The following is a 17,977-nucleotide window of genomic DNA, read 5'->3' as shown; positions in this document are numbered from 1 at the left end:
TCCTTGGTCAGGGTAAACATCACTTAGCAACAACTGAAAACATCGGCTTCACCAACACTGTTCTCAGGCTGGACCTCAAAACACAGCACTGCACCAGGTAGCACAAAGGAAAAAAAAAAAAAAAAAAAAAAACATGACTGCTACTGCTGAACCCAGGACAACAAGCCAGTCATAGGAAGAAAGACAGACTTGGAAATGGTTCCAAACCAGATCTTTAAGGTGAAGGAATAGGGTGGGGAAACAAAAGTCCTTGGTGTCAACTGAAGCTCTGGAGGCCTTTGTCACAAAACCAGCAGCTAAACATCCTGCCAAAGCTACTTCCAGCTGACAAAGTCCCTCAGGGCGTTCTTCACCTCCCTGTTCCTGAGGCTGTAGATCAGGGGGTTCAGCATGGGCACCACCAGCGAGTAGAACACAGCAAAGACCTTATCCGTGCTCAGGCTGCTGCCAGACCCTGGTCGGAAGTTCAGGGCGAGGATGGACCCGTGGAAGATGGTGACTCCAGCCAGGTGAGAGGTGCACGTGGAGAAGGCTTTGTACCGGCCCCGAGCAGAGCTGATCCTCGAGACAGCAGCGAGGATGAAGGCATAGGAGACCAGGACGGCCAAGATGGTCACCATCTCCACCAGCCCACCAAGGACAAATATCAGACACCTATTGACACGTGTGTCAGAGCAGGAGAGGGCCAGAACAGGCGTGATTTCACAGTAGAAGTGGTTGACCTTGGCTGGCTGGCATAAAGGTAGGCTGAAGGCAAACTCTGTGTGCACCCAGGAGTTCAGCAGGCCAAGCACATAGGAACTGGCCACCAGCAGCATGCAGAGCCGGTGGGACATGATGGCCGAGTACAGCAAAGGCTTGCAGATGGCCATGTAGCGGTCATACGCCATCGCAGCCAGGAGGAAGCACTCGGTGGTGCCAAAGGCTATGAAGAAGTAAAGCTGTGTTGCGCAGCCGATGACAGAGATTGTTTGCTTCTCCATCAGAAGGTTCATTAACATCCTCGGTGCCACCACCGATGAGTAGCAAGCATCGAGGAGAGATAAGTTGCTAAGGAAAAAGTACATGGGGGTCTGCAGCTGAGCGCTGCTCCTGATGAGCACAACCATGCCCAGGTTCCCCACCAGTGTGATGAAGTAAATGAGGAGGAACAGGATGAACAAAGGCGCTTGCAGTTGCGGGTTGTCCGTCAGTCCGACAAGAGTCAGCTCTGTCACTTGCTTGCTTTGGTTTTCCTCAGCCATCTTCTCCTAAAGCACTGTAAGTTGTATTCATAGAGCCATAATAAACAGTTAATGGAGACACTCAGCACCTAAAAAGCCCATCAATCCCCAGGGTTTGGATGGCAAACCCTCTCCTTATCAGAGATCTGCTTCATTTGCATCAACATTCATCAAAAAACAGTTTAGCAAAGCAATGAATGTTTTATTCTGGTAGCAGTCACTCTGCCAAGTGTTTCCTATTCCATTCATTCTAAAACACATCTCCATGGTATATATCACACTCCAGGGTAACCCTCCCAAGTTCTAACAAAGAAAGTGTAAAAGAAGGGGTTCAGTGCTTCCTGTAAAGAATTAGTGACATCAATAATGAAAATCTCACACTAGACCATGTCTTTTTAGAGGTGACACGGTCTAGTGTGAGATGTCCCTGCCCAAGCCTGAGAGGTTGGAACTAGCTGAACTTCAGGTGCTTTCCAACCCAAACCAGTCTGTGATTCTGTAATTCTAGGACTTAGAATCATAGAATCAACTGAGTTGGAAAAGACCTTTCAGATCATCAAATCCAACCTTTGAAGAAGAATAGAACGTTTGGCATTTTAGGAAGCCTTCCCCATAGAGGTTTTCCTTAAAGGTGATTTTGCTTGCACACTGTAGATGAAACAGGAAAAACCCATTTATTCCTCAGTAACTTTTCATCTGTTTTGCTATTTCAGGGTTATTCTTCTATTTGGTATATAGAAATGGTGAAGTGCCATCATGAGGGAGAAAAGAAACCATTAAAACCAAAAAATGGCACAACAAATCTTTTCCTTTTTATCAACTTTTCCTACACCTCCTCTTTCTAAAATCCATATTTAAGAGTTCTATGAAAATACACCATGGCATCCTGCCTTTTAATCACAGAATCAGGGAGGGATATGGAGCAGCCTCCACAGTGGTCCACAAGGAACCACTGTAACATAAACACTTGGAAGAGACCAAGAAAAAAGACAGGAAAACTGTTGGGAATAGCAGATCAATATTAGCCTAAGATCATGGAAAGCACTGTGCTGCTCATGGGGTGTGCGTCACTGTCAGCAAATCTCTGCAGTGCAATGAGCACAGCTTTCCCATCAGCAGTCACTGTAAAACTGGTATCAAAGAGCCTGGCTTATATTCAGAAAGGAAAATCAGATAAACCATTTATCCCTATGGAAGAAGCACATGGGGTTTAGCTCTATGTACAACCTGCAGCATGACAGAATTAATCAGGGTGGGATCACCGGCATTGCAGTGATAAAGGATTTATTATAACTGGTATTTTAGCTGCTATCTACTGCTATTAAAAAATAACCAAACCATTATAACTGGTTCAACACCCTTCACAAAATCCACGTGCTCTGTGATCTTCCTTCTTCTGGTGTTCTCTTGCTCTGCCATGAAATAAACAGTTCCTCATGGTCTGTCTAATAAAGATACAAATCAGAGCAATCAAATTCCTCTCCCTCATCTCTAAAGGATGAAACCATTCTCCTGCCATCCTGCTTCCTGCAAGGAATTATGCATTGTATTGCACAAGGAGACACTGGCACAGGGTGCCCAGAGAAGCTGTGGCTGCCCCATCCCTGGCAGTGTTCAGGGCCAGGTTGGACACAGGGGCTTGGAGCAAGCTGCTCCAGTGGAAGGGGTCCCTGCTCTTGGCAGGGGTTAGAACTGGATGAGCTTTAAGCACCCTTCCAACACAAACAATTCTGGGATTCTATGATACTATATAGCCCCTTAAAATTATAAACTACCTCCTAGCTCCAGCAATAAAACAAATCTGGATGTCCCCTTGTCCTTACCAGTGACAGCTTGGTTCTTCTTCCTTGCTTCACATTAAGTTACGACAGATGACGAGGACACTTATATGCTCTCTCTGTCCCCCCTGATGGTGTAATTGCTTTATAACCCTTCTCTCTAATCCACTGAGACCTCCGAGGTGCTTTGGCTGAGAAGTGTTTTGCAGAACTTCCTTTGGGAGAAGTGCAATTATTATTATATTACTCTGTCATACATATATGTGTGTGCATGGGGGGGTGCATAGATGGATGACAGAGGAATATGAAAATAAAATATAAAATAAATTAAAAAATGGAATAAAAAAATAAAATGATTAAGAATTAAAAATAATACAAATAAAATATAACTTTAAAATTAAACATAAAAAGCAAACAAAAATGTATATTAAAATAAATTAACTTAGCTAAAATAAAGAATAGACTAGAATAATAAATTGAAATAAAATAATATGAAATATTAAAATAAATAAAAACTAAACTGAAAACTAAACTAAACCAAACCAAATTGAAATAAAGCTGGTCTTCCTGCATGGATCCTTCTCCTTGGAGAGGGGCTTTGGACCAAGGCCTGTAGGGACAGGCCAAGGGGACAGGCTTGAACCTGCCCGAGGGGAGACTGAGATGAGCTCTTAGGCAGAAGCTCTTCCCTGTGAGGGTGCTGAGGCGCTGGCACAGGGTGCCCAGAGAAGCTGTGGCTGCCCCATCCCTGGCAGTGTTCAAGGCCAGGTTGGACACAGGGGCTTGGAGCAAGCTGCTCCAGTGGAAGGGGTCCCTGCCCGTGGCAGGGGTTGGACCTCGATGAGCTTTAAGGTCCCTTCCAGCCCAAACCACTCTGGGATTCCAGGATTCATCTCATGATCCTAGATATCCATATAAATACACACATGCACACAGATTTCCATTGCTGGGACACAAACAGGCATTTCTGGGCTGTGATTCATGTGATTTGCTTTAGAGACTGGAGTTACAGCAGAGTGAATTACACATAAAGGTGCCTGTTTCTTATGGGTGGGGAGAAATACCCACTCGTTGAAAGATTTACTTGAGCAAGAACATAGTTTATCCCAACTTTAAAGATGTTTACTTGTATTTTTTATCTGGGTTTGCTTCTTTAAGAGGGAGCCCTTCAGGATATCCACATCAATCTCCATTCTTTAACTTACTGGTGAATTATGTAAAAGGCCTACTTCTGAATCAGCTTCAAGAGCTGGGAAATCCAACACTGATGATTCAATCACTGCTGAAACAATGGATATTGACCAAACTTGTGATTAAGCTCTTTACATTTCCACACCGTCTGCAAAAGAGTAGCAAAGACAAGGCTCAAATTGCCCAAAGGCTTCCAGGTAAAGTAGCACCAACACTGACTGTGACATTTTCAAGCACAAAACACCTCCAGCTTAACCTGCAATTTCACTTGTAGGAACCAAGTTTTGGGTGGGAAAGCTTTATTTAAGAGTGCCACAAGCCTTATCATGAGAAAGTACAGTGGAACATTGTGTGATTGAGTTATTAACTGATTATATGATGTCCTGTGGTCCTTTGGGTCCATTCCATTCTCACCCAGGCTGGTAGGCACTGGGTTTCAGAGACACTCCAGAAGAAGAGGGTTTCTGGCTTTTCTTTTGAGTTCACCTCTGAACCTTGGCAACCTGGAAACCCATGCCCAGGAGAGTCCATGCTGTCTCTGTAGTGACTGAACAGAGCAATGTGATGAACAGGATGAATCAAGGTGTTTGGAGGAGCTGTTTGTGCTCATTGACCATTGGTGATGAATGAGGTTGGGCTTCATCTCACAGCTCAGCAATAACTAAAACACCCTGGACTTACTAACACCATTTCAGCACCAATCCAAACCATAGCCCCATAGTAACTACTATGAAGACAATATGCTCTATCCCAGGCCAAACCAGCACAGACATTGACTGCATTTTGGGTTTTCCTTAGGAAATGACAGGTACATTTGGAAAATAATTGCTGTTTTCTAAAATGAACCAACATGGAACAATTCCACTTGAAGAAACCCTTTTTCTGTTGACTTTCACTTCCTTTTGCAAAGCAAAGCAGAGCAGAAGTGTGGGCATTTTAAAGCTGAGAAGAACACAAAGTTTTCAGCAGACACAGTTCATAAGAAAGGAAATTTAAGGTGGCACAGTGATGATGGAGAAACCTGGAGGGTCCATGCAGCTCCTTCAGCAACTGGGATGAGTTTGGCTGCTCCTCCAGATGATGACTGAGGCCACGTTCATCTCCAAGCAGATCTTGAGAGTGGGTTTTAGCAGCCTTTCCTTAGAAGTTGCACTGAGGGTGATTTGCTGTTGCATCTTGCAAAGGCAGACAAGTGCCCTCTGTAGTTTCTATTGTTCAAGATGTATTTATACTCATTTCTGAGACCTTGGAAGTGTTCCAGTCCATGAAGGTTGACAACAAGCGAAATCCACCCAGAGCATCAATCTCTTCATCTCCAGGTGCACTAATAAAGCTCAGGAACAATATGCTGTAAATATGTGGATTTAAGGAGATGTCTTCCTCCTACTCCCACATTGAGGAGAGGGAGTGAGTGAATCATGTCTATTATTCTCATGATTATCATTCTATGATTATTATTCTATGATTAATAATCTATTCTAGGTTATTATTCTATGATTATTCTCATGACTTTATCAACTGGCTTTCCTAATGCTACTTAAACAGAATTTCAGCAACGCAAAGAGAGTTCCTGCAACCATTCCTACTCTCACAGTTGCCCCTTGTTATCATCTTCCTGTGAAACCCATTCCAAATGTTGATTTTTGCCTTTGCTGACTTGACTAAGACAGTAATTGTCCCCACACCAAGTTTTTATCATTTCCTTGGGGTTTTTGTTTCATTTTCCTATGAGCAGTGGTGAGAAGAGAAAGGAAACAGCAAGCACCTGAATTCAAATCAACAGGAGAACTGCAGTAGTACCTAAACAAAATTCTTTTGACTGATATCTGTCCAGTAGGTCCAAGTGTTGTGACACATATTACCCACCATACTGTGGTCTTGGTGTATGGATTCATGGAACACTTCCCTGTCTAATTTCTTCAAGAGATTTTAGTTTATGTAGCTGGAGATGTCGCTGTGTTAGTTTGTTTCATAGAATCCCAGACTGGTTTGGGTCAGAAAGAACCTTAAAGCTCATCCAGCTCCAACCCCTGCCACAGGCAGGTACACCTTCCACTAGAGCAGCTTGCTCCAAGCCCCTGTGTCCAACCTGCCCTTGAACACTGCCAGGGATGGGGCAGCCACAGCTTCTCTGGGCACCCTGTGCCAGTGCCTCAGCACCCTCACAGGGAAGAGCTTCTGCCTCAGAGCTCATCTCAGTCTCCCCTCGGGCAGGTTAAAGCCTTTCCCCTTGTTCTGTCCCTACAGGCCCTTGTCCAAAACTCCCCTTCAGCTTTCTCACACTCCCCCGTTAAGGTATTCAAAGCCCACAGTAAAGTCTCCCTGAAGCCTTTCCCCCTCTTGCTGCCCATTACAGTCCTTCTATCACACTCTCCATCTGATCCTTCCCATCTCCTTTCTTCCACTATCAGGCACCTCTCCCTCAAGCTCTCCTTTCTGTCTTAACTTCCCAGCACAATGGGTGGAAAAAGGTTAACACCACCATCAAGGAGAGCACAAGGACTGGGGCTGCCTCAGTCCCCAGGGATTTTAAGAAACGAAATCCCCAGGAAAGCCTTTCCAGGCAGATTAAGGATAGGAGGGTGACCAGGAGTAAGCGGAATGGATGTACCAAGGGTAAGTTAAGCCTGACCAACCTGAGTGCCTTGGGTGATGTGAACATTGATGTTTGCGTGGACAAGAAGTAGTGGACAGCATTTACCTCACTGTTAGCAAGGTCACCACGATATTCTGCTGGTTCTTTGAAGCCAAACTTGTAATCTAAGGTTTGAGTATAAGGAATTGAAGACGGGTGGAAAGCTGGTTCAGTGCCTGTGGTGCCTGACATTGCTGATGGATCCTGGCACCGGCTCTCATTGATAAGTTCCCCATTACCTCCCTGCCATGATAATGTCAACCACAGCCCTTGTGGACCTGTAACTGCCTCAGAAATGCTCCAAAAGTGGATGTGAAAGATGGAGTTGTTCTTTGGTTTCCTCTAAGGGAGCCCAAAGCCCTGTTGCTCGCCCAAGCTGAGGTCATCTCCTCTGGGTACACTTCTTCTCCAAACATAGCAGAACAGAGAAGAGATAATGACTTGCTTTGGGCTTTGTCATCTCCTGGGGCCCAAAGAGATTCACAGTCCCACATCCCCACATCACTTGAAATAGGAAGGAGGTTTGCTGATGCTGGTTCATTTCCAGGCTCCCTGCACAGCTCCAGGAACATTCATCTACACATCCATCTCTGAGAGCAACAGGAAGGCAGAAGAGACAGAGCTGAGATGTAAGTGAAGGATGGCATCTTTCAGCCCATTCTGAGTTCTCTGTGCAAGAACAGTGTGTGCTGAGACACCACCTCCTGTGGTTTTCTCTTGCCAACAAGCAGCAGCTCCTGTCTTCATCTCCTGCCCTACTGCAGGGTCCTGGGCTTCTTGATGATGCTCTGGGCTTCCCAGGGAGCTGCTTGTGCTGTGTGCTCCCCATGCTGCTGCTGAGAAGGCAGGTTTGGAGACCACCCTGCTGGAGAACACTCCCAGGAGGCTTCTTCTTACTGACCGCAAAGGGCTCCTGGATGAGCACTTCAGGCTTTCCTGTACAGGACGTTCAGGGTGCTCCTCATTGCTGAGATGAGACAGATCTGAAAGAGGACTTTTTTCCCTACAAAACAAAATATCAAGGATGGATTGCTGGGCTCTGGGGGTTGCCAGTTTGTATTGTAGTGTCGAGATTCAGGCTAAAGACCCAGGAAAAGGTTTTAGAGCAAACAAAGTGTGTCAGGAGGAGGGGGAAAACCAACCTAAACCTCTGTGTAAGAATGCATAGGTTAATAGTATGGTTTTGATTGATGGGAACTTAGAGCTGATCCAACTCCAGCCGCTAGCCATGGGCAGGGTCACCTTTCACTAGAGCAGACTGCTCCAATTCCCTGCAAACTGCACTTTACATAGTTCAGGAACTGATTACAATTTCTAATTAGGAAGAAGTCCCAGCAGAAAAGGAAGAAGTGGGTGGCTGGGAAACGCTGACGAAAGCATGAAGGATCAACTCTGCACTGTGAAAGCACCACATTTCTCTGTGTTCCAGGTGGAGCCGGATGGTCTCCAATCCCCAGGCGCAGCACTAATGCAGGCAATGACGTGCACCACTAAGGTAAAGTTACTCAGGTGAGTGGAACCTCACCTTTCCACAGAGGTCATTGCTCAACATCCAGGAGTGAGACAGAGGAGCAGGCACCGCGTTGTGCCATGGTGTTCAACTGCTTGAGCACCCTTTTGTTCTACCTGTGCTGGCACATGACTTTCACCAACCTGTTCCTCATTGAGCTGTGCCTGAACTCTCCCTTTCCATCCTGCAGGACTGTCTCTGAGCAGCTCCCACCACACAGAGCCTTTTCCACCTGGGACATCCCTGCCTCTTGGAGAAAAATCCTCCAGCCAGGAGCTCACACACAAAGCACCATCCAGCCCATGGCACAAAGCAATTGCACCCAAGCGACCGAGTTCAGCCTGGCGGGCTTCACAGAGGACCCGGTGACTCAGGTCTACTTGTTCCTGCTCTTCCTGCTCACCTACGTTGTCACCATTGTGGGCAACCTGGGCATCATCATCTTAATCAGGGCCAGCCCCCACCTCCACTCCCCCATGTATTATTTCCTGAGCAACCTGGCCTTTGTAGACCTCTGTTCTTCTACCATCATCACCCCCAGGATGTTGGTTGACTTGATGTCAGAGAAGAAGAGCATTGCGTACGTTGGGTGCGTGGTTCAGGTCTTCCTCCTTGATTTCTTTGGGGTAACTGAATGCTTCCTGCTGGCTTCAATGGCCTATGACCGTTACATGGCCATTTGCCATCCCCTGCTGTACCCCCTTGTCATGTCCCCAAAGTGCTGTTTCCAGCTGCTGACTGGCTCGTACCTCATGGGGCTGACCAATGGTGTGGGACAGACCATCAGCATGTCCACCCTGTCCTTCTGCAGCTCCAGCACCATCGACCTCTTCTTCTGTGACATTTCCCCCCTCATCTCACTCTCCACCTCTGACACCACCCTCAGCCACATCATCCTGACCACTGCAGCATCTCTCTTTGGTGTGTCCAGCATTCTGGTTATCCTGCTCTCCTACGTGGCCATCATCGCCACCATCCTGAGCATCAATTCAGCTGAGGGCAAGCGCAAAGCCTTCTCCACCTGTACCTCCCACCTCACCACTGTCAGCATCTTCTATGGGGCATGCTTTTTTATGTATTTATTCCACAGCTCAGACAGCTCAAGAGCAGCAGATAAATGGGCTGTGGTGATCTACACTGTGGTGACTCCCATGCTGAACCCCTTGATCTACAGCCTGAGGAATAAGGAGGTGAAGGAGGCTTTGAGGAAGCTCACAAAAATAAAATGATCTTAATTGTTGTAAGTTTAGGACCAGATGGAATGGATGTACTGGGGGAGATGCTCTGGTTTTGGTTAAGTATGAACAACATTTTGGTGTTTTCTGCAAACAGAGTTACATGATGCACAGGTTGATGTGATTGAGAATACAATTAATTTCATTCTCCAAATTTTGATAATTATATTTAGCAGTTAATTTCACCTAATTGGTTTATTAGTCATTTATTTCACCTAATCAAGACACAGGTAGACAACTACAAGCGTGAGGTTCTCTTCATCTTAGGATAAGGGGGACCTTATTGCTCTCTATGCCTGCCTGACAGGAGGATGGAGCCAGGAGAGGACTGTTCTCTGCTTCAGGGAACAAGGGATGGGACAAGAGGAAACGGCCTCAAGCTGCACCAGGGCAGGTTTAGATGGAGCTGAGGAACAATTCCTGCCCCAGAGGGTGCTCAGGCATTGGAACAGGCTGCCAAGGGCAGGGCTGCAGGCACCGGTTCTGCAGGTGTTCACACACCCCATAGAGAAGGCCCTCAGTGCCATGGGTTAGGGGTGGCCTTGGCAGTGCTGGGGAACGATTGAACTTGATGAGCTTAAAGCTCTTTTCCTTTTTGCTCTCCCTTTTGCTTGGCAAATGAGAATAAACAGAGAGTGAATTCTACCGTTCCACTGGACCAAACTCCATTTCTAGACAGTGTTGTTAAATTCATTGAGGGCCTTAAGAAAAGGACAAAAGCACCTTTTGCAAGAGAAATGGAGATGAGAGCAGGTAAGTGTGATGCCATGCAGGCAGTATTATTAGGTTTTGATGCACAAACCTCATTCAATGATTTCCAGCACCATTCACCTCATTTCATTTCAGACAGCGAAGAATTTAAGTGAAATATGGTACTTGTGTGACCTCTGTTATGAATGAAGTTGCTTTGAAAGTGTTTTAAGATGTAATAGTGATGAATCCCCACCAAAGGGCAGAAACTATCAAGGAATCCCCATCCACTGTTCCACACCTTTGCTTTTGAGCTCCCTGTTGGCAGCAATAGAAGCCATCATCTCCATGGCAGCCTGATCACACCAGAGCACAGGAGCTGTGGTGTTGCTCATCAGCCTTCAGACCTCCTGCGTGGCAGCCCATGGCAGCCTGGAGCAATGGCATTGCCTGTCCTGATGTCTCTCCTGTTGCTTTCCTGCACAGAGAGCTGATTGGTGATGGGCAAACATTGCATACCTAATCCACTTCAAAATACTTCAATGTGTGCATTACCTCAGCCCATAGAGCTGCAGCCTCTTCCAGGACCATGGTGAAACCTGGAGCCATGGCTGAGCCTTAGGGCTATCCTAGACACACATAACAACCTAGGCTGGAGGGAGAAGCTCCATGGCTGGATTCAGTTCAGTCAGGATCAAAGTCGTTTGCTCATTTCTTAACAACACACAACTCCCAGGCACTCAGGGTCAATCAGATGAATCCTGCTTTGTTCCCAAATCTTCCTGATAATTCCCTGGTTATTATTTAACCCAGATGACAGTTGTTTTCCTGCTGAGCCTTGGGGACAAGCAGGGGCAGAGGTTTCTCACTCTCCCTGGCCCCTATGTCAGTGTTTGGCTGCTCTTACAGTGGGGTTTTCTAACTCCCTCTGTTTCTAACTGGAATTTCCCATGCTGCAAATTCACAATAGGAAATCTGAGATTTACCCTCATCTGCACGATAAAGCACATGGAGAACTTGCTGGTGGCATCAAGTCAAAAAGAATAAGACACCATTAATTCTTGCATGAATCCTTTCTCTGTCCCTGAAATCGTCGAATTATGGAATGGGTTGGGATGAAGGGACCTTAAAGCTCCTCCAGCTCCAACCCCTGCCACGGGCAGGGACCCCTTCCACTAGAGCAGCTTGCTCCAAGCCCCTGTGTCCAACCTGGCCTTGAACACTGCCAGGGATGGGGCAGCCACAGCTTCTCTGGGCACCCTGTGACAGCGCCTCAGCACCCTCACAGGGAAGAGCTTCTGCCCAAGAGCTCGTATTAGCTGAGGCGAGCACTGACTCACGGGGGGGGGGAGCCAGGAGGGGCGGCACCAGCCCTGAGGGGTTAAAAACCTGTCCCAGGGAGCGCGGCGAACAGAGCGGGTCGGGGCAGTTCATGTGGGCAGGCAAGCGGGACGGTGAGCACTCGGCGTGTGATGGTGAGCACTCGTCGTGTGAACAGGGCCCGGTCCGGGAGCTCTGCTCTGGCTGCCCCGGCGATGGCTCCGTAGGCACCCAGACAGAGCCGATGAGAGGGGAGGCTGCAATGCAGAGCTCGGGGTGCAGAGAGTGCCTGCACTGGTCTGGTGAGGGGAGGGTGCGCAATGGGCAGGGCTGCACCCGGTGCTCCCTGGTGGAGGTCCTCCTGCAGCAGGGGCTGAGCTGCAGGATGCTGTTAATAGGCTGCAAGATGTCAGGGAAGCTGAGAGGAAGCAGGAATGCTTGCTCCTGGCCCAAACTGTGCAGGGGCCTCGAGCTTCACCTCTAGCTCATGAAGGCAAGAAGGAGGCCGTTAACCCGGGAAGTTGGGAATTAGTGACAAAAAGAAACAACAAAAAAAAGGAGGAAAAGAACAACCAAAAGCAAGGGGCTTCCCCCTAAATCTGTTGTCCCCATGCAGAACTGCTTTGCTGTCCTGCAGGGGGCTAATGACAAAGAAACAGCTGGCTGATGCACTGGTAAAGAAGATCTCTACTGGTGCTGCCAGGAAAAAGTAGAGGGTCATAGTAGTAGGGGACTCTACACTGAAAGGGACAGAAGCACTCGTCTGTCGGCCTGACCCCATCTCAAGGGAGGTGTGTTGCCTACCAGGGGCATGGATCAGGGATGTGGCAGAGAGGCTGCCTGCTCTAGTAAGTCCCATGGACTATTACCCACTCCTGGTGATACATGTGAGTGCTAGGGATATAGATAGTAGTAGCCTGGGGAGCATAAAGAAGGACTACAGAGCCCTGGGGGAGGTGATGAGGGGCTCTGGAGCTCAGATAGTCTTTTTGTCAATTCCCCACGATGCAGGGGAGGACGTTAAAAAAGCTAGGAGGATTAGCCAGGTTAATAACTGGTTAAAAGGGTGTTGTCATAGTCAGGGGTTTGGGTGCCTTGAACACGGGACCCAGGTTTGTAGGCCAGGTCTAGTGGGGGCTGGTGGAGCTGGTCTAAAAGGAAAGAGCAGTTTTGGTAGGCTTGCCAGACTGGTCAAGGAGGCTTTAAACTAGATGTGTTGGGGGAGGGGGGCATCAATACATCCCATCACACCCAGTCAGTGTCCAGCACCTATAATAAATGCTCGGAGCAATGTAGAGATATCCCAGCTGCTCCAGCCAATGAGCCGGCTTCATTTGGAGCTCGGCTCAGGTGCCTCTATAGAAATGCCTGTAGCATGGGGAACAAACAAGAGGAATTAGAGACGTGTGCACGTCTACGAGGGTATGATATAATAGGCATCACAGAAACATGGTGCGATGGCTCCTGTGACTGGAGTGTTGGAATGGAAGGTTACAGGCTCTTTAGGAAGGACAGGCCTGGCAGGCGGGGAGGGGGAGTTGCCCTTTATGTTAGGGATAGGCTGGAGGGTATGGAACTCTGTCTGGGGACAGGTGAGCAGTCCACAGAGAGTTTGTGGGTCAGGGTTAAAGGGAATATAGCTATGGGAGACATTACTGTGGGGATCTGTTACAGACCACCTGATCAAGGAGAACCTGTGGATGAAGCACTCTATAGACAGATAGGAAAATCTTCACACTCACAGGCCCTTGTTCTCATGGGTGACTTCAACCACCCTGACATCTGTTGGGAGGACAGTACGGCCCGGCACAAGCACTCCAAGAGGTTCCTCGATTGTGTAGAAGACAACTTCCTTCTGCAAGTAATAGAGGAGCTGACAAGGAGAGGTGCCGTGCTTGACCTCGTGCTCACCAACAGGGAAGGGCTCATTGGAAATGTGACGCTCCAGGGCAGCCTTGGATGCAGCAATCATGAGATGCTCCAATTTGAGATCCACAGGACAGTGAGCAGTGAGAAGAGCGTGCAGCAAGTTCACTGCTCTGGACTTCAAAAGAGCAGACTTTGGCCTCTTCAGGAACCTGTTTCGGAAGGTTCCATGGGATCCAGCCCTAGAGGGCAGAGGGGCCCAAGACTCTTGGTTGATATTCAAGGATCACCTGCTGCAAGCTCAGGAGTGTTGCATCCCAACCAGAGGGAAGTGCAGCAGGAGGGCCAGGAGACCTCCTTGGATGGATAAGGAGCTGCTGAGGAAAATTCAATTGAAAAAAGAGGCTTCTAATAAGTGGAAGCAAGGACAGGTGACATGGGAAGAGTACAGGGATATTGTTCGAGAAGCTAGGGACCAGGTTAGGAAAGCTAAGGCCCAGTTAGAATTAAACTTGGCTTGGCTAGGGGTATTAAGGAAAACAGGAAGGGATTCTACAAGTACATAGCAAATAAAAAACAGACAAGGGAGAATGTAGGCTCCCTCAGGAATCTCTCGGGAAAACTAGCAACATAGGACTTGGAGAAGGCTGAGGTTCTGAATGACTTCTTTGCCTCACTCTTCACTGGCAAAGGCTCTGACCACACCACCCAAGTCTTGGAAGGCAGATGCAGGGACTGTGCGAATGAAGACTTTGCGCCCACTGTAGGAGAGGATCTGCTTCGAGACCATCTTAAAAATCTGAATGTGCACATGTACATGGGTACCAATGTAATCCATCTGTGGGTCCTGAAGGAGCTGGCAAATGAAGTTGTGAAGCCACTGGCCATCATATTTGAGAAATCATGGCAGTCAGGGGAAGTTCCCGATGACTGGAAAAAGGGAAATATAACCCCCATTTTCAAGAAGGGGAAAATGGATGACCCGGGGAATTAGAGAGCAGTCAGTCTCACCTCTGTGAGCCTGGCAAAATCTTGGAGCAGATTCTCCTGGCAGGCATGCTAAGGGACATGAAAATCAACAAGGTGCTTGGTGACAGCCAGCATGGCTTCACTGAGGGGAAATCCTGCCTGATTTGGTGGCCATCTGTGATGGGGCTACAGAACTGATGGACAGGGGTAGAGCAGTTGATGTCGTCTTGTGTAAAGTGTTCGACACTGTCCCACATGACATCCTTGTCTCTAAACTGGAGAGACATCGATTTGATGGATGGACCACTCAGTGGATAAAGAACTGGCTGGATGGCCACACACAAGGGGTTGTGGTCAATGGCTCAAAGTCCGGCTGGAGACCAGTAACGAGTGGTGTCCCTCAGGGATCGGTGTTGGGACCGGTCTTGTTCAACATCTTCGTCGCTGACATGGACACTGGGATTGAGTGCGCCCTCAGCAAGTTTGCTGATGACACCAAGCTGTGTGGTTCGGGTGATACGCTGGAGGGAAGGAATGCCATCCAGAGAGACCTTTACAAGCTTGTGAGGTGGGCTGATGCCAACCTCGTGAAGTTTAATCGTGCCAAGTGTGAGGTCCTACACCTGGGTGGGAGCAATCCCAGGCACAGCTACAGGTTGGGCAGAGAAGAGATTCAGAGCAGCCCTGTGGAGAAGGACTTGGGGGTGTTGGTTGATGAGAAAATGAACATGAGGCGGATTCAGTGTGCGCTTGCAGCCCAGAAAGTCAACCGTATCCTGGGCTGCATGAAAAGGAACGTGACCAGCAGGTCGAAGGAGGTGATCCTGCCCCTCTATGCTTGTGCCCCTCTGCTCTTGTGAGACTTCACCTAGAGTACTGTGTTCAGTTCTGCTGTCCTCGACATAAAAAGGACATGGAACTGTTGGAACAAGTCCAGAGGAGGCCACGAGGATGATCAGGGGACTGGAGCATCTCCCGTATGAAGTTACGCTGAGAAAGTTGGGTCTGTAAAGCCTGGAGAAGAGAAGGCTGTGTGGAGACCTCAGAGCAGCCTTCCAGTATCTGAACGGGGGCCTATAGGGATGCTGGGGAGGGACTCTTCATTAGGGACTGTAGTGATGGGACAAGGGGTAATGGGTTAAAACTGAAACAGGGGAAGTTTAGGTTGGATCTAAGGAAGAAATTCTTTCCTGTGAGGGTGGTGAGGCAGTGGGATGGGTTGCCCAGGGAGATTGTGAATGTTCCATCCCTGGCAGTGTTCAAGACCAGGTTGGACAGAGACTTGGGTGATATGGTTTAGTGTGAGGTGTCCCTGCCCATGGCAGGGGGTTGGAACTGGATGATGTTAAGGTCCTTTCCAACCCTAGTGATTCTATGATTCTGTGTTTCTATGAGGATTTGTCCCAGAGGCTGTGAAGCCTCCACCCATGGACATGTTCAGAAGCTGCCTGAATGAGGCCAGGAGCAACCTGATGTGACCATGACTAGTCACTGATGTGACTATGAACAGCAGGCCATAGTTATTGGTCGCAAAGGACATCTAGGAGGTCGCTGTTCCTATGACTGGCAAATTATACACATAAACATATATGTATATGTCTGTATATATATAAAAACACAATATTAAATGCATCCTAAACTATATATTTATATATAACACAATATATTCTTGTCTTAAATGTGAAACTAACACACACGAGACTGATTTTCCTAGCCTCAGTTTAGTTGAGGTCTCAGTGATTCATAGGGTGGGGAGGGCGCAGCTGCTATGGGCTTTTCCCAGGACGGATGGAAACCCAAGATCTAAATGGATGAACTGATCTTTTAATGCAGTTATGGAGCAATGGGATATTGTGCATGAGCCAAGTGAGTGAAATGCAAATTCTTCAACAGGTCTGTGTTTGGAACCAGGCTGCTGAGTTAAATCACAGTCAAATTGGGCTTTGCCACCTCTTTTCAGGCAGCTGTAGAACTTCACCCTTTCATTTTCCTCCTCAAGTTCTGCCTTTCTCAAAGCCTTTAAGAGAAGCTCTAAGGAGTTTTCTAATTTATACCCACAGTGGTGTGTTAAAAACAAAGGCAAGAATGTTATCAGTAGAGTTTGCCGCAGGAGAGTTGCACTTTGGTTTGAGGCAATGGGGGTTAAAGAAACCCAAAGCAAACATGCAAACAAACCAGGACCCTGAAACAGCAGGAAAATCGAAGGTAATGAAAAAACCCAACCAAAAGTCTTTATTTCCTATGCAAGAAGTCATTCCTGGCACAAATTGCAGCTCCCCCATATCTTGGTTGCTATAAAGTCGCAATGCCACCAGGGAAAACAGTCACCACAGGGTTTCCCCACACACCCAAAACTTCCCTATTTCTTTAGCAGCTCATCACTCAAAGGTGAGAGATGTCCCTGATCCAACTGTGTTAACAAGCTCCTCTGGGAATGGATTTGGAGCTGATGGGCTGATAGGAAGGAGAAGGCTTGGCTGAGTCCTGGATGGGGATTTTCCACCTGTGGTCACTTGAGCTGTGGCATCACCAGTGGGAAAAACACTCTTTAATCCAGGAGAAAATAACCCAAACAGGGATGTGACCCTGGCCAGCACTAAGAAATAAATATTCTTTTTTTATAATTTATTCTTTATTTATACTTTATTCTTTATCTGTTCTCTTTTATTCTTTATTTATTCTTATTCTTTCGTAAAGTTACCAGCCTGAAGCTGACTCTTACTGTTGCCAGTAAGACAGTATCCACATATGCTTGCTCTTTAGATGTCCATTTCCCCTTCAAAACTACATTTCATCTACTTCTGAACAAAATCCATTCCTTTTCCTGTGTGATTTTTGTTTCTTCTTGGTACCATTGCTCTCTGTGGTCACCTCCAAGAGGTGCAAAATGGTCACAGGAGTCCCTTTAGGTATCAAAAGGCAGAAGATCTGAATTACTGTCTAGAAACTCATGAATCAGGATTTCTTATACCACACCACCATCTATTGGACGTTGCTGGAATAGTCACTCCTTTCATTTAAGATAAAACCACCTTTTTCTTACGTGCTGGGAAGCTTTGGGTAGCCAAGTGGCTTGTTCTCAGAAAACTGAGAAATAATAGATAAATAAACTAAGGCCATCATGTTGCCTCTACAGTTGGCTGATCCTATGTAGACAGTTTATTTCCTGACCCTGTTAAGGCAATGTCAGATAGTTTAACAGCTTCAAAGTCCTCTCACATTTAGAAATGATGCTTTAAACCCCACTTTTCCTAAAGCAGTTTTTGGCTGAGGCTTCAGGTTGTATGAAATGTAGATTATTGTAGAATCATAGAGTGGTTTGGGTTGGAAAGGACCTTGGTTCCAACCCCCTGCCATGGTCAGGGACACCACACACTAGACCATGTCACCCAAGACTCTGTGTCCAACTTGACCTAGAACATAACCAGGGATGGGGCAGCCACAGCTTCTCTGGGCACCCTGTGCCAGCGCCTCAGCACCCTCATAGGGAAGAGCTTCTTTGTTATCTGTAACCTGAACTCCCCCTGTTTCAGTTTGAACCCATCACCCCTTGTCCTGTC

The 17,977-nt window shown here is 47.3% G+C and overlaps 2 protein-coding genes across 2 annotated transcripts; one reads left to right on the top strand and one right to left on the bottom strand.

The window, feature by feature from the left end:
• Positions 1 to 314: 314 nt before the first annotated feature.
• On the bottom strand, positions 315 to 1,244 carry LOC133282291 (olfactory receptor 5AR1-like). The gene has a single exon (XM_061478328.1). It carries the CDS (start codon positions 1,242 to 1,244, stop codon positions 315 to 317), a length of 930 nt encoding a protein of 309 aa, XP_061334312.1.
• A 7,395-nt stretch (positions 1,245 to 8,639) lies between these two features.
• LOC133282349 (olfactory receptor 5G25-like) lies at positions 8,640 to 9,566 on the top strand. The gene has a single exon (XM_061478369.1). It carries the CDS (start codon positions 8,640 to 8,642, stop codon positions 9,564 to 9,566), a length of 927 nt encoding a protein of 308 aa, XP_061334353.1.
• The last annotated feature ends 8,411 nt before the right edge of the window (positions 9,567 to 17,977 follow it).

The sequence above is a fragment of the Pezoporus flaviventris genome, unplaced genomic scaffold (assembly GCF_033815535.1).
Source record: "Pezoporus flaviventris isolate CSIRO_AGI_PZ_B2104156 unplaced genomic scaffold, CSIRO_AGI_Pfla_v1 ptg000116l, whole genome shotgun sequence".
In the NCBI taxonomy this organism is placed as follows: Eukaryota; Metazoa; Chordata; class Aves; order Psittaciformes; family Psittacidae; genus Pezoporus; species Pezoporus flaviventris.
This window is presented reverse-complemented; position numbering and strand designations above follow the sequence as displayed.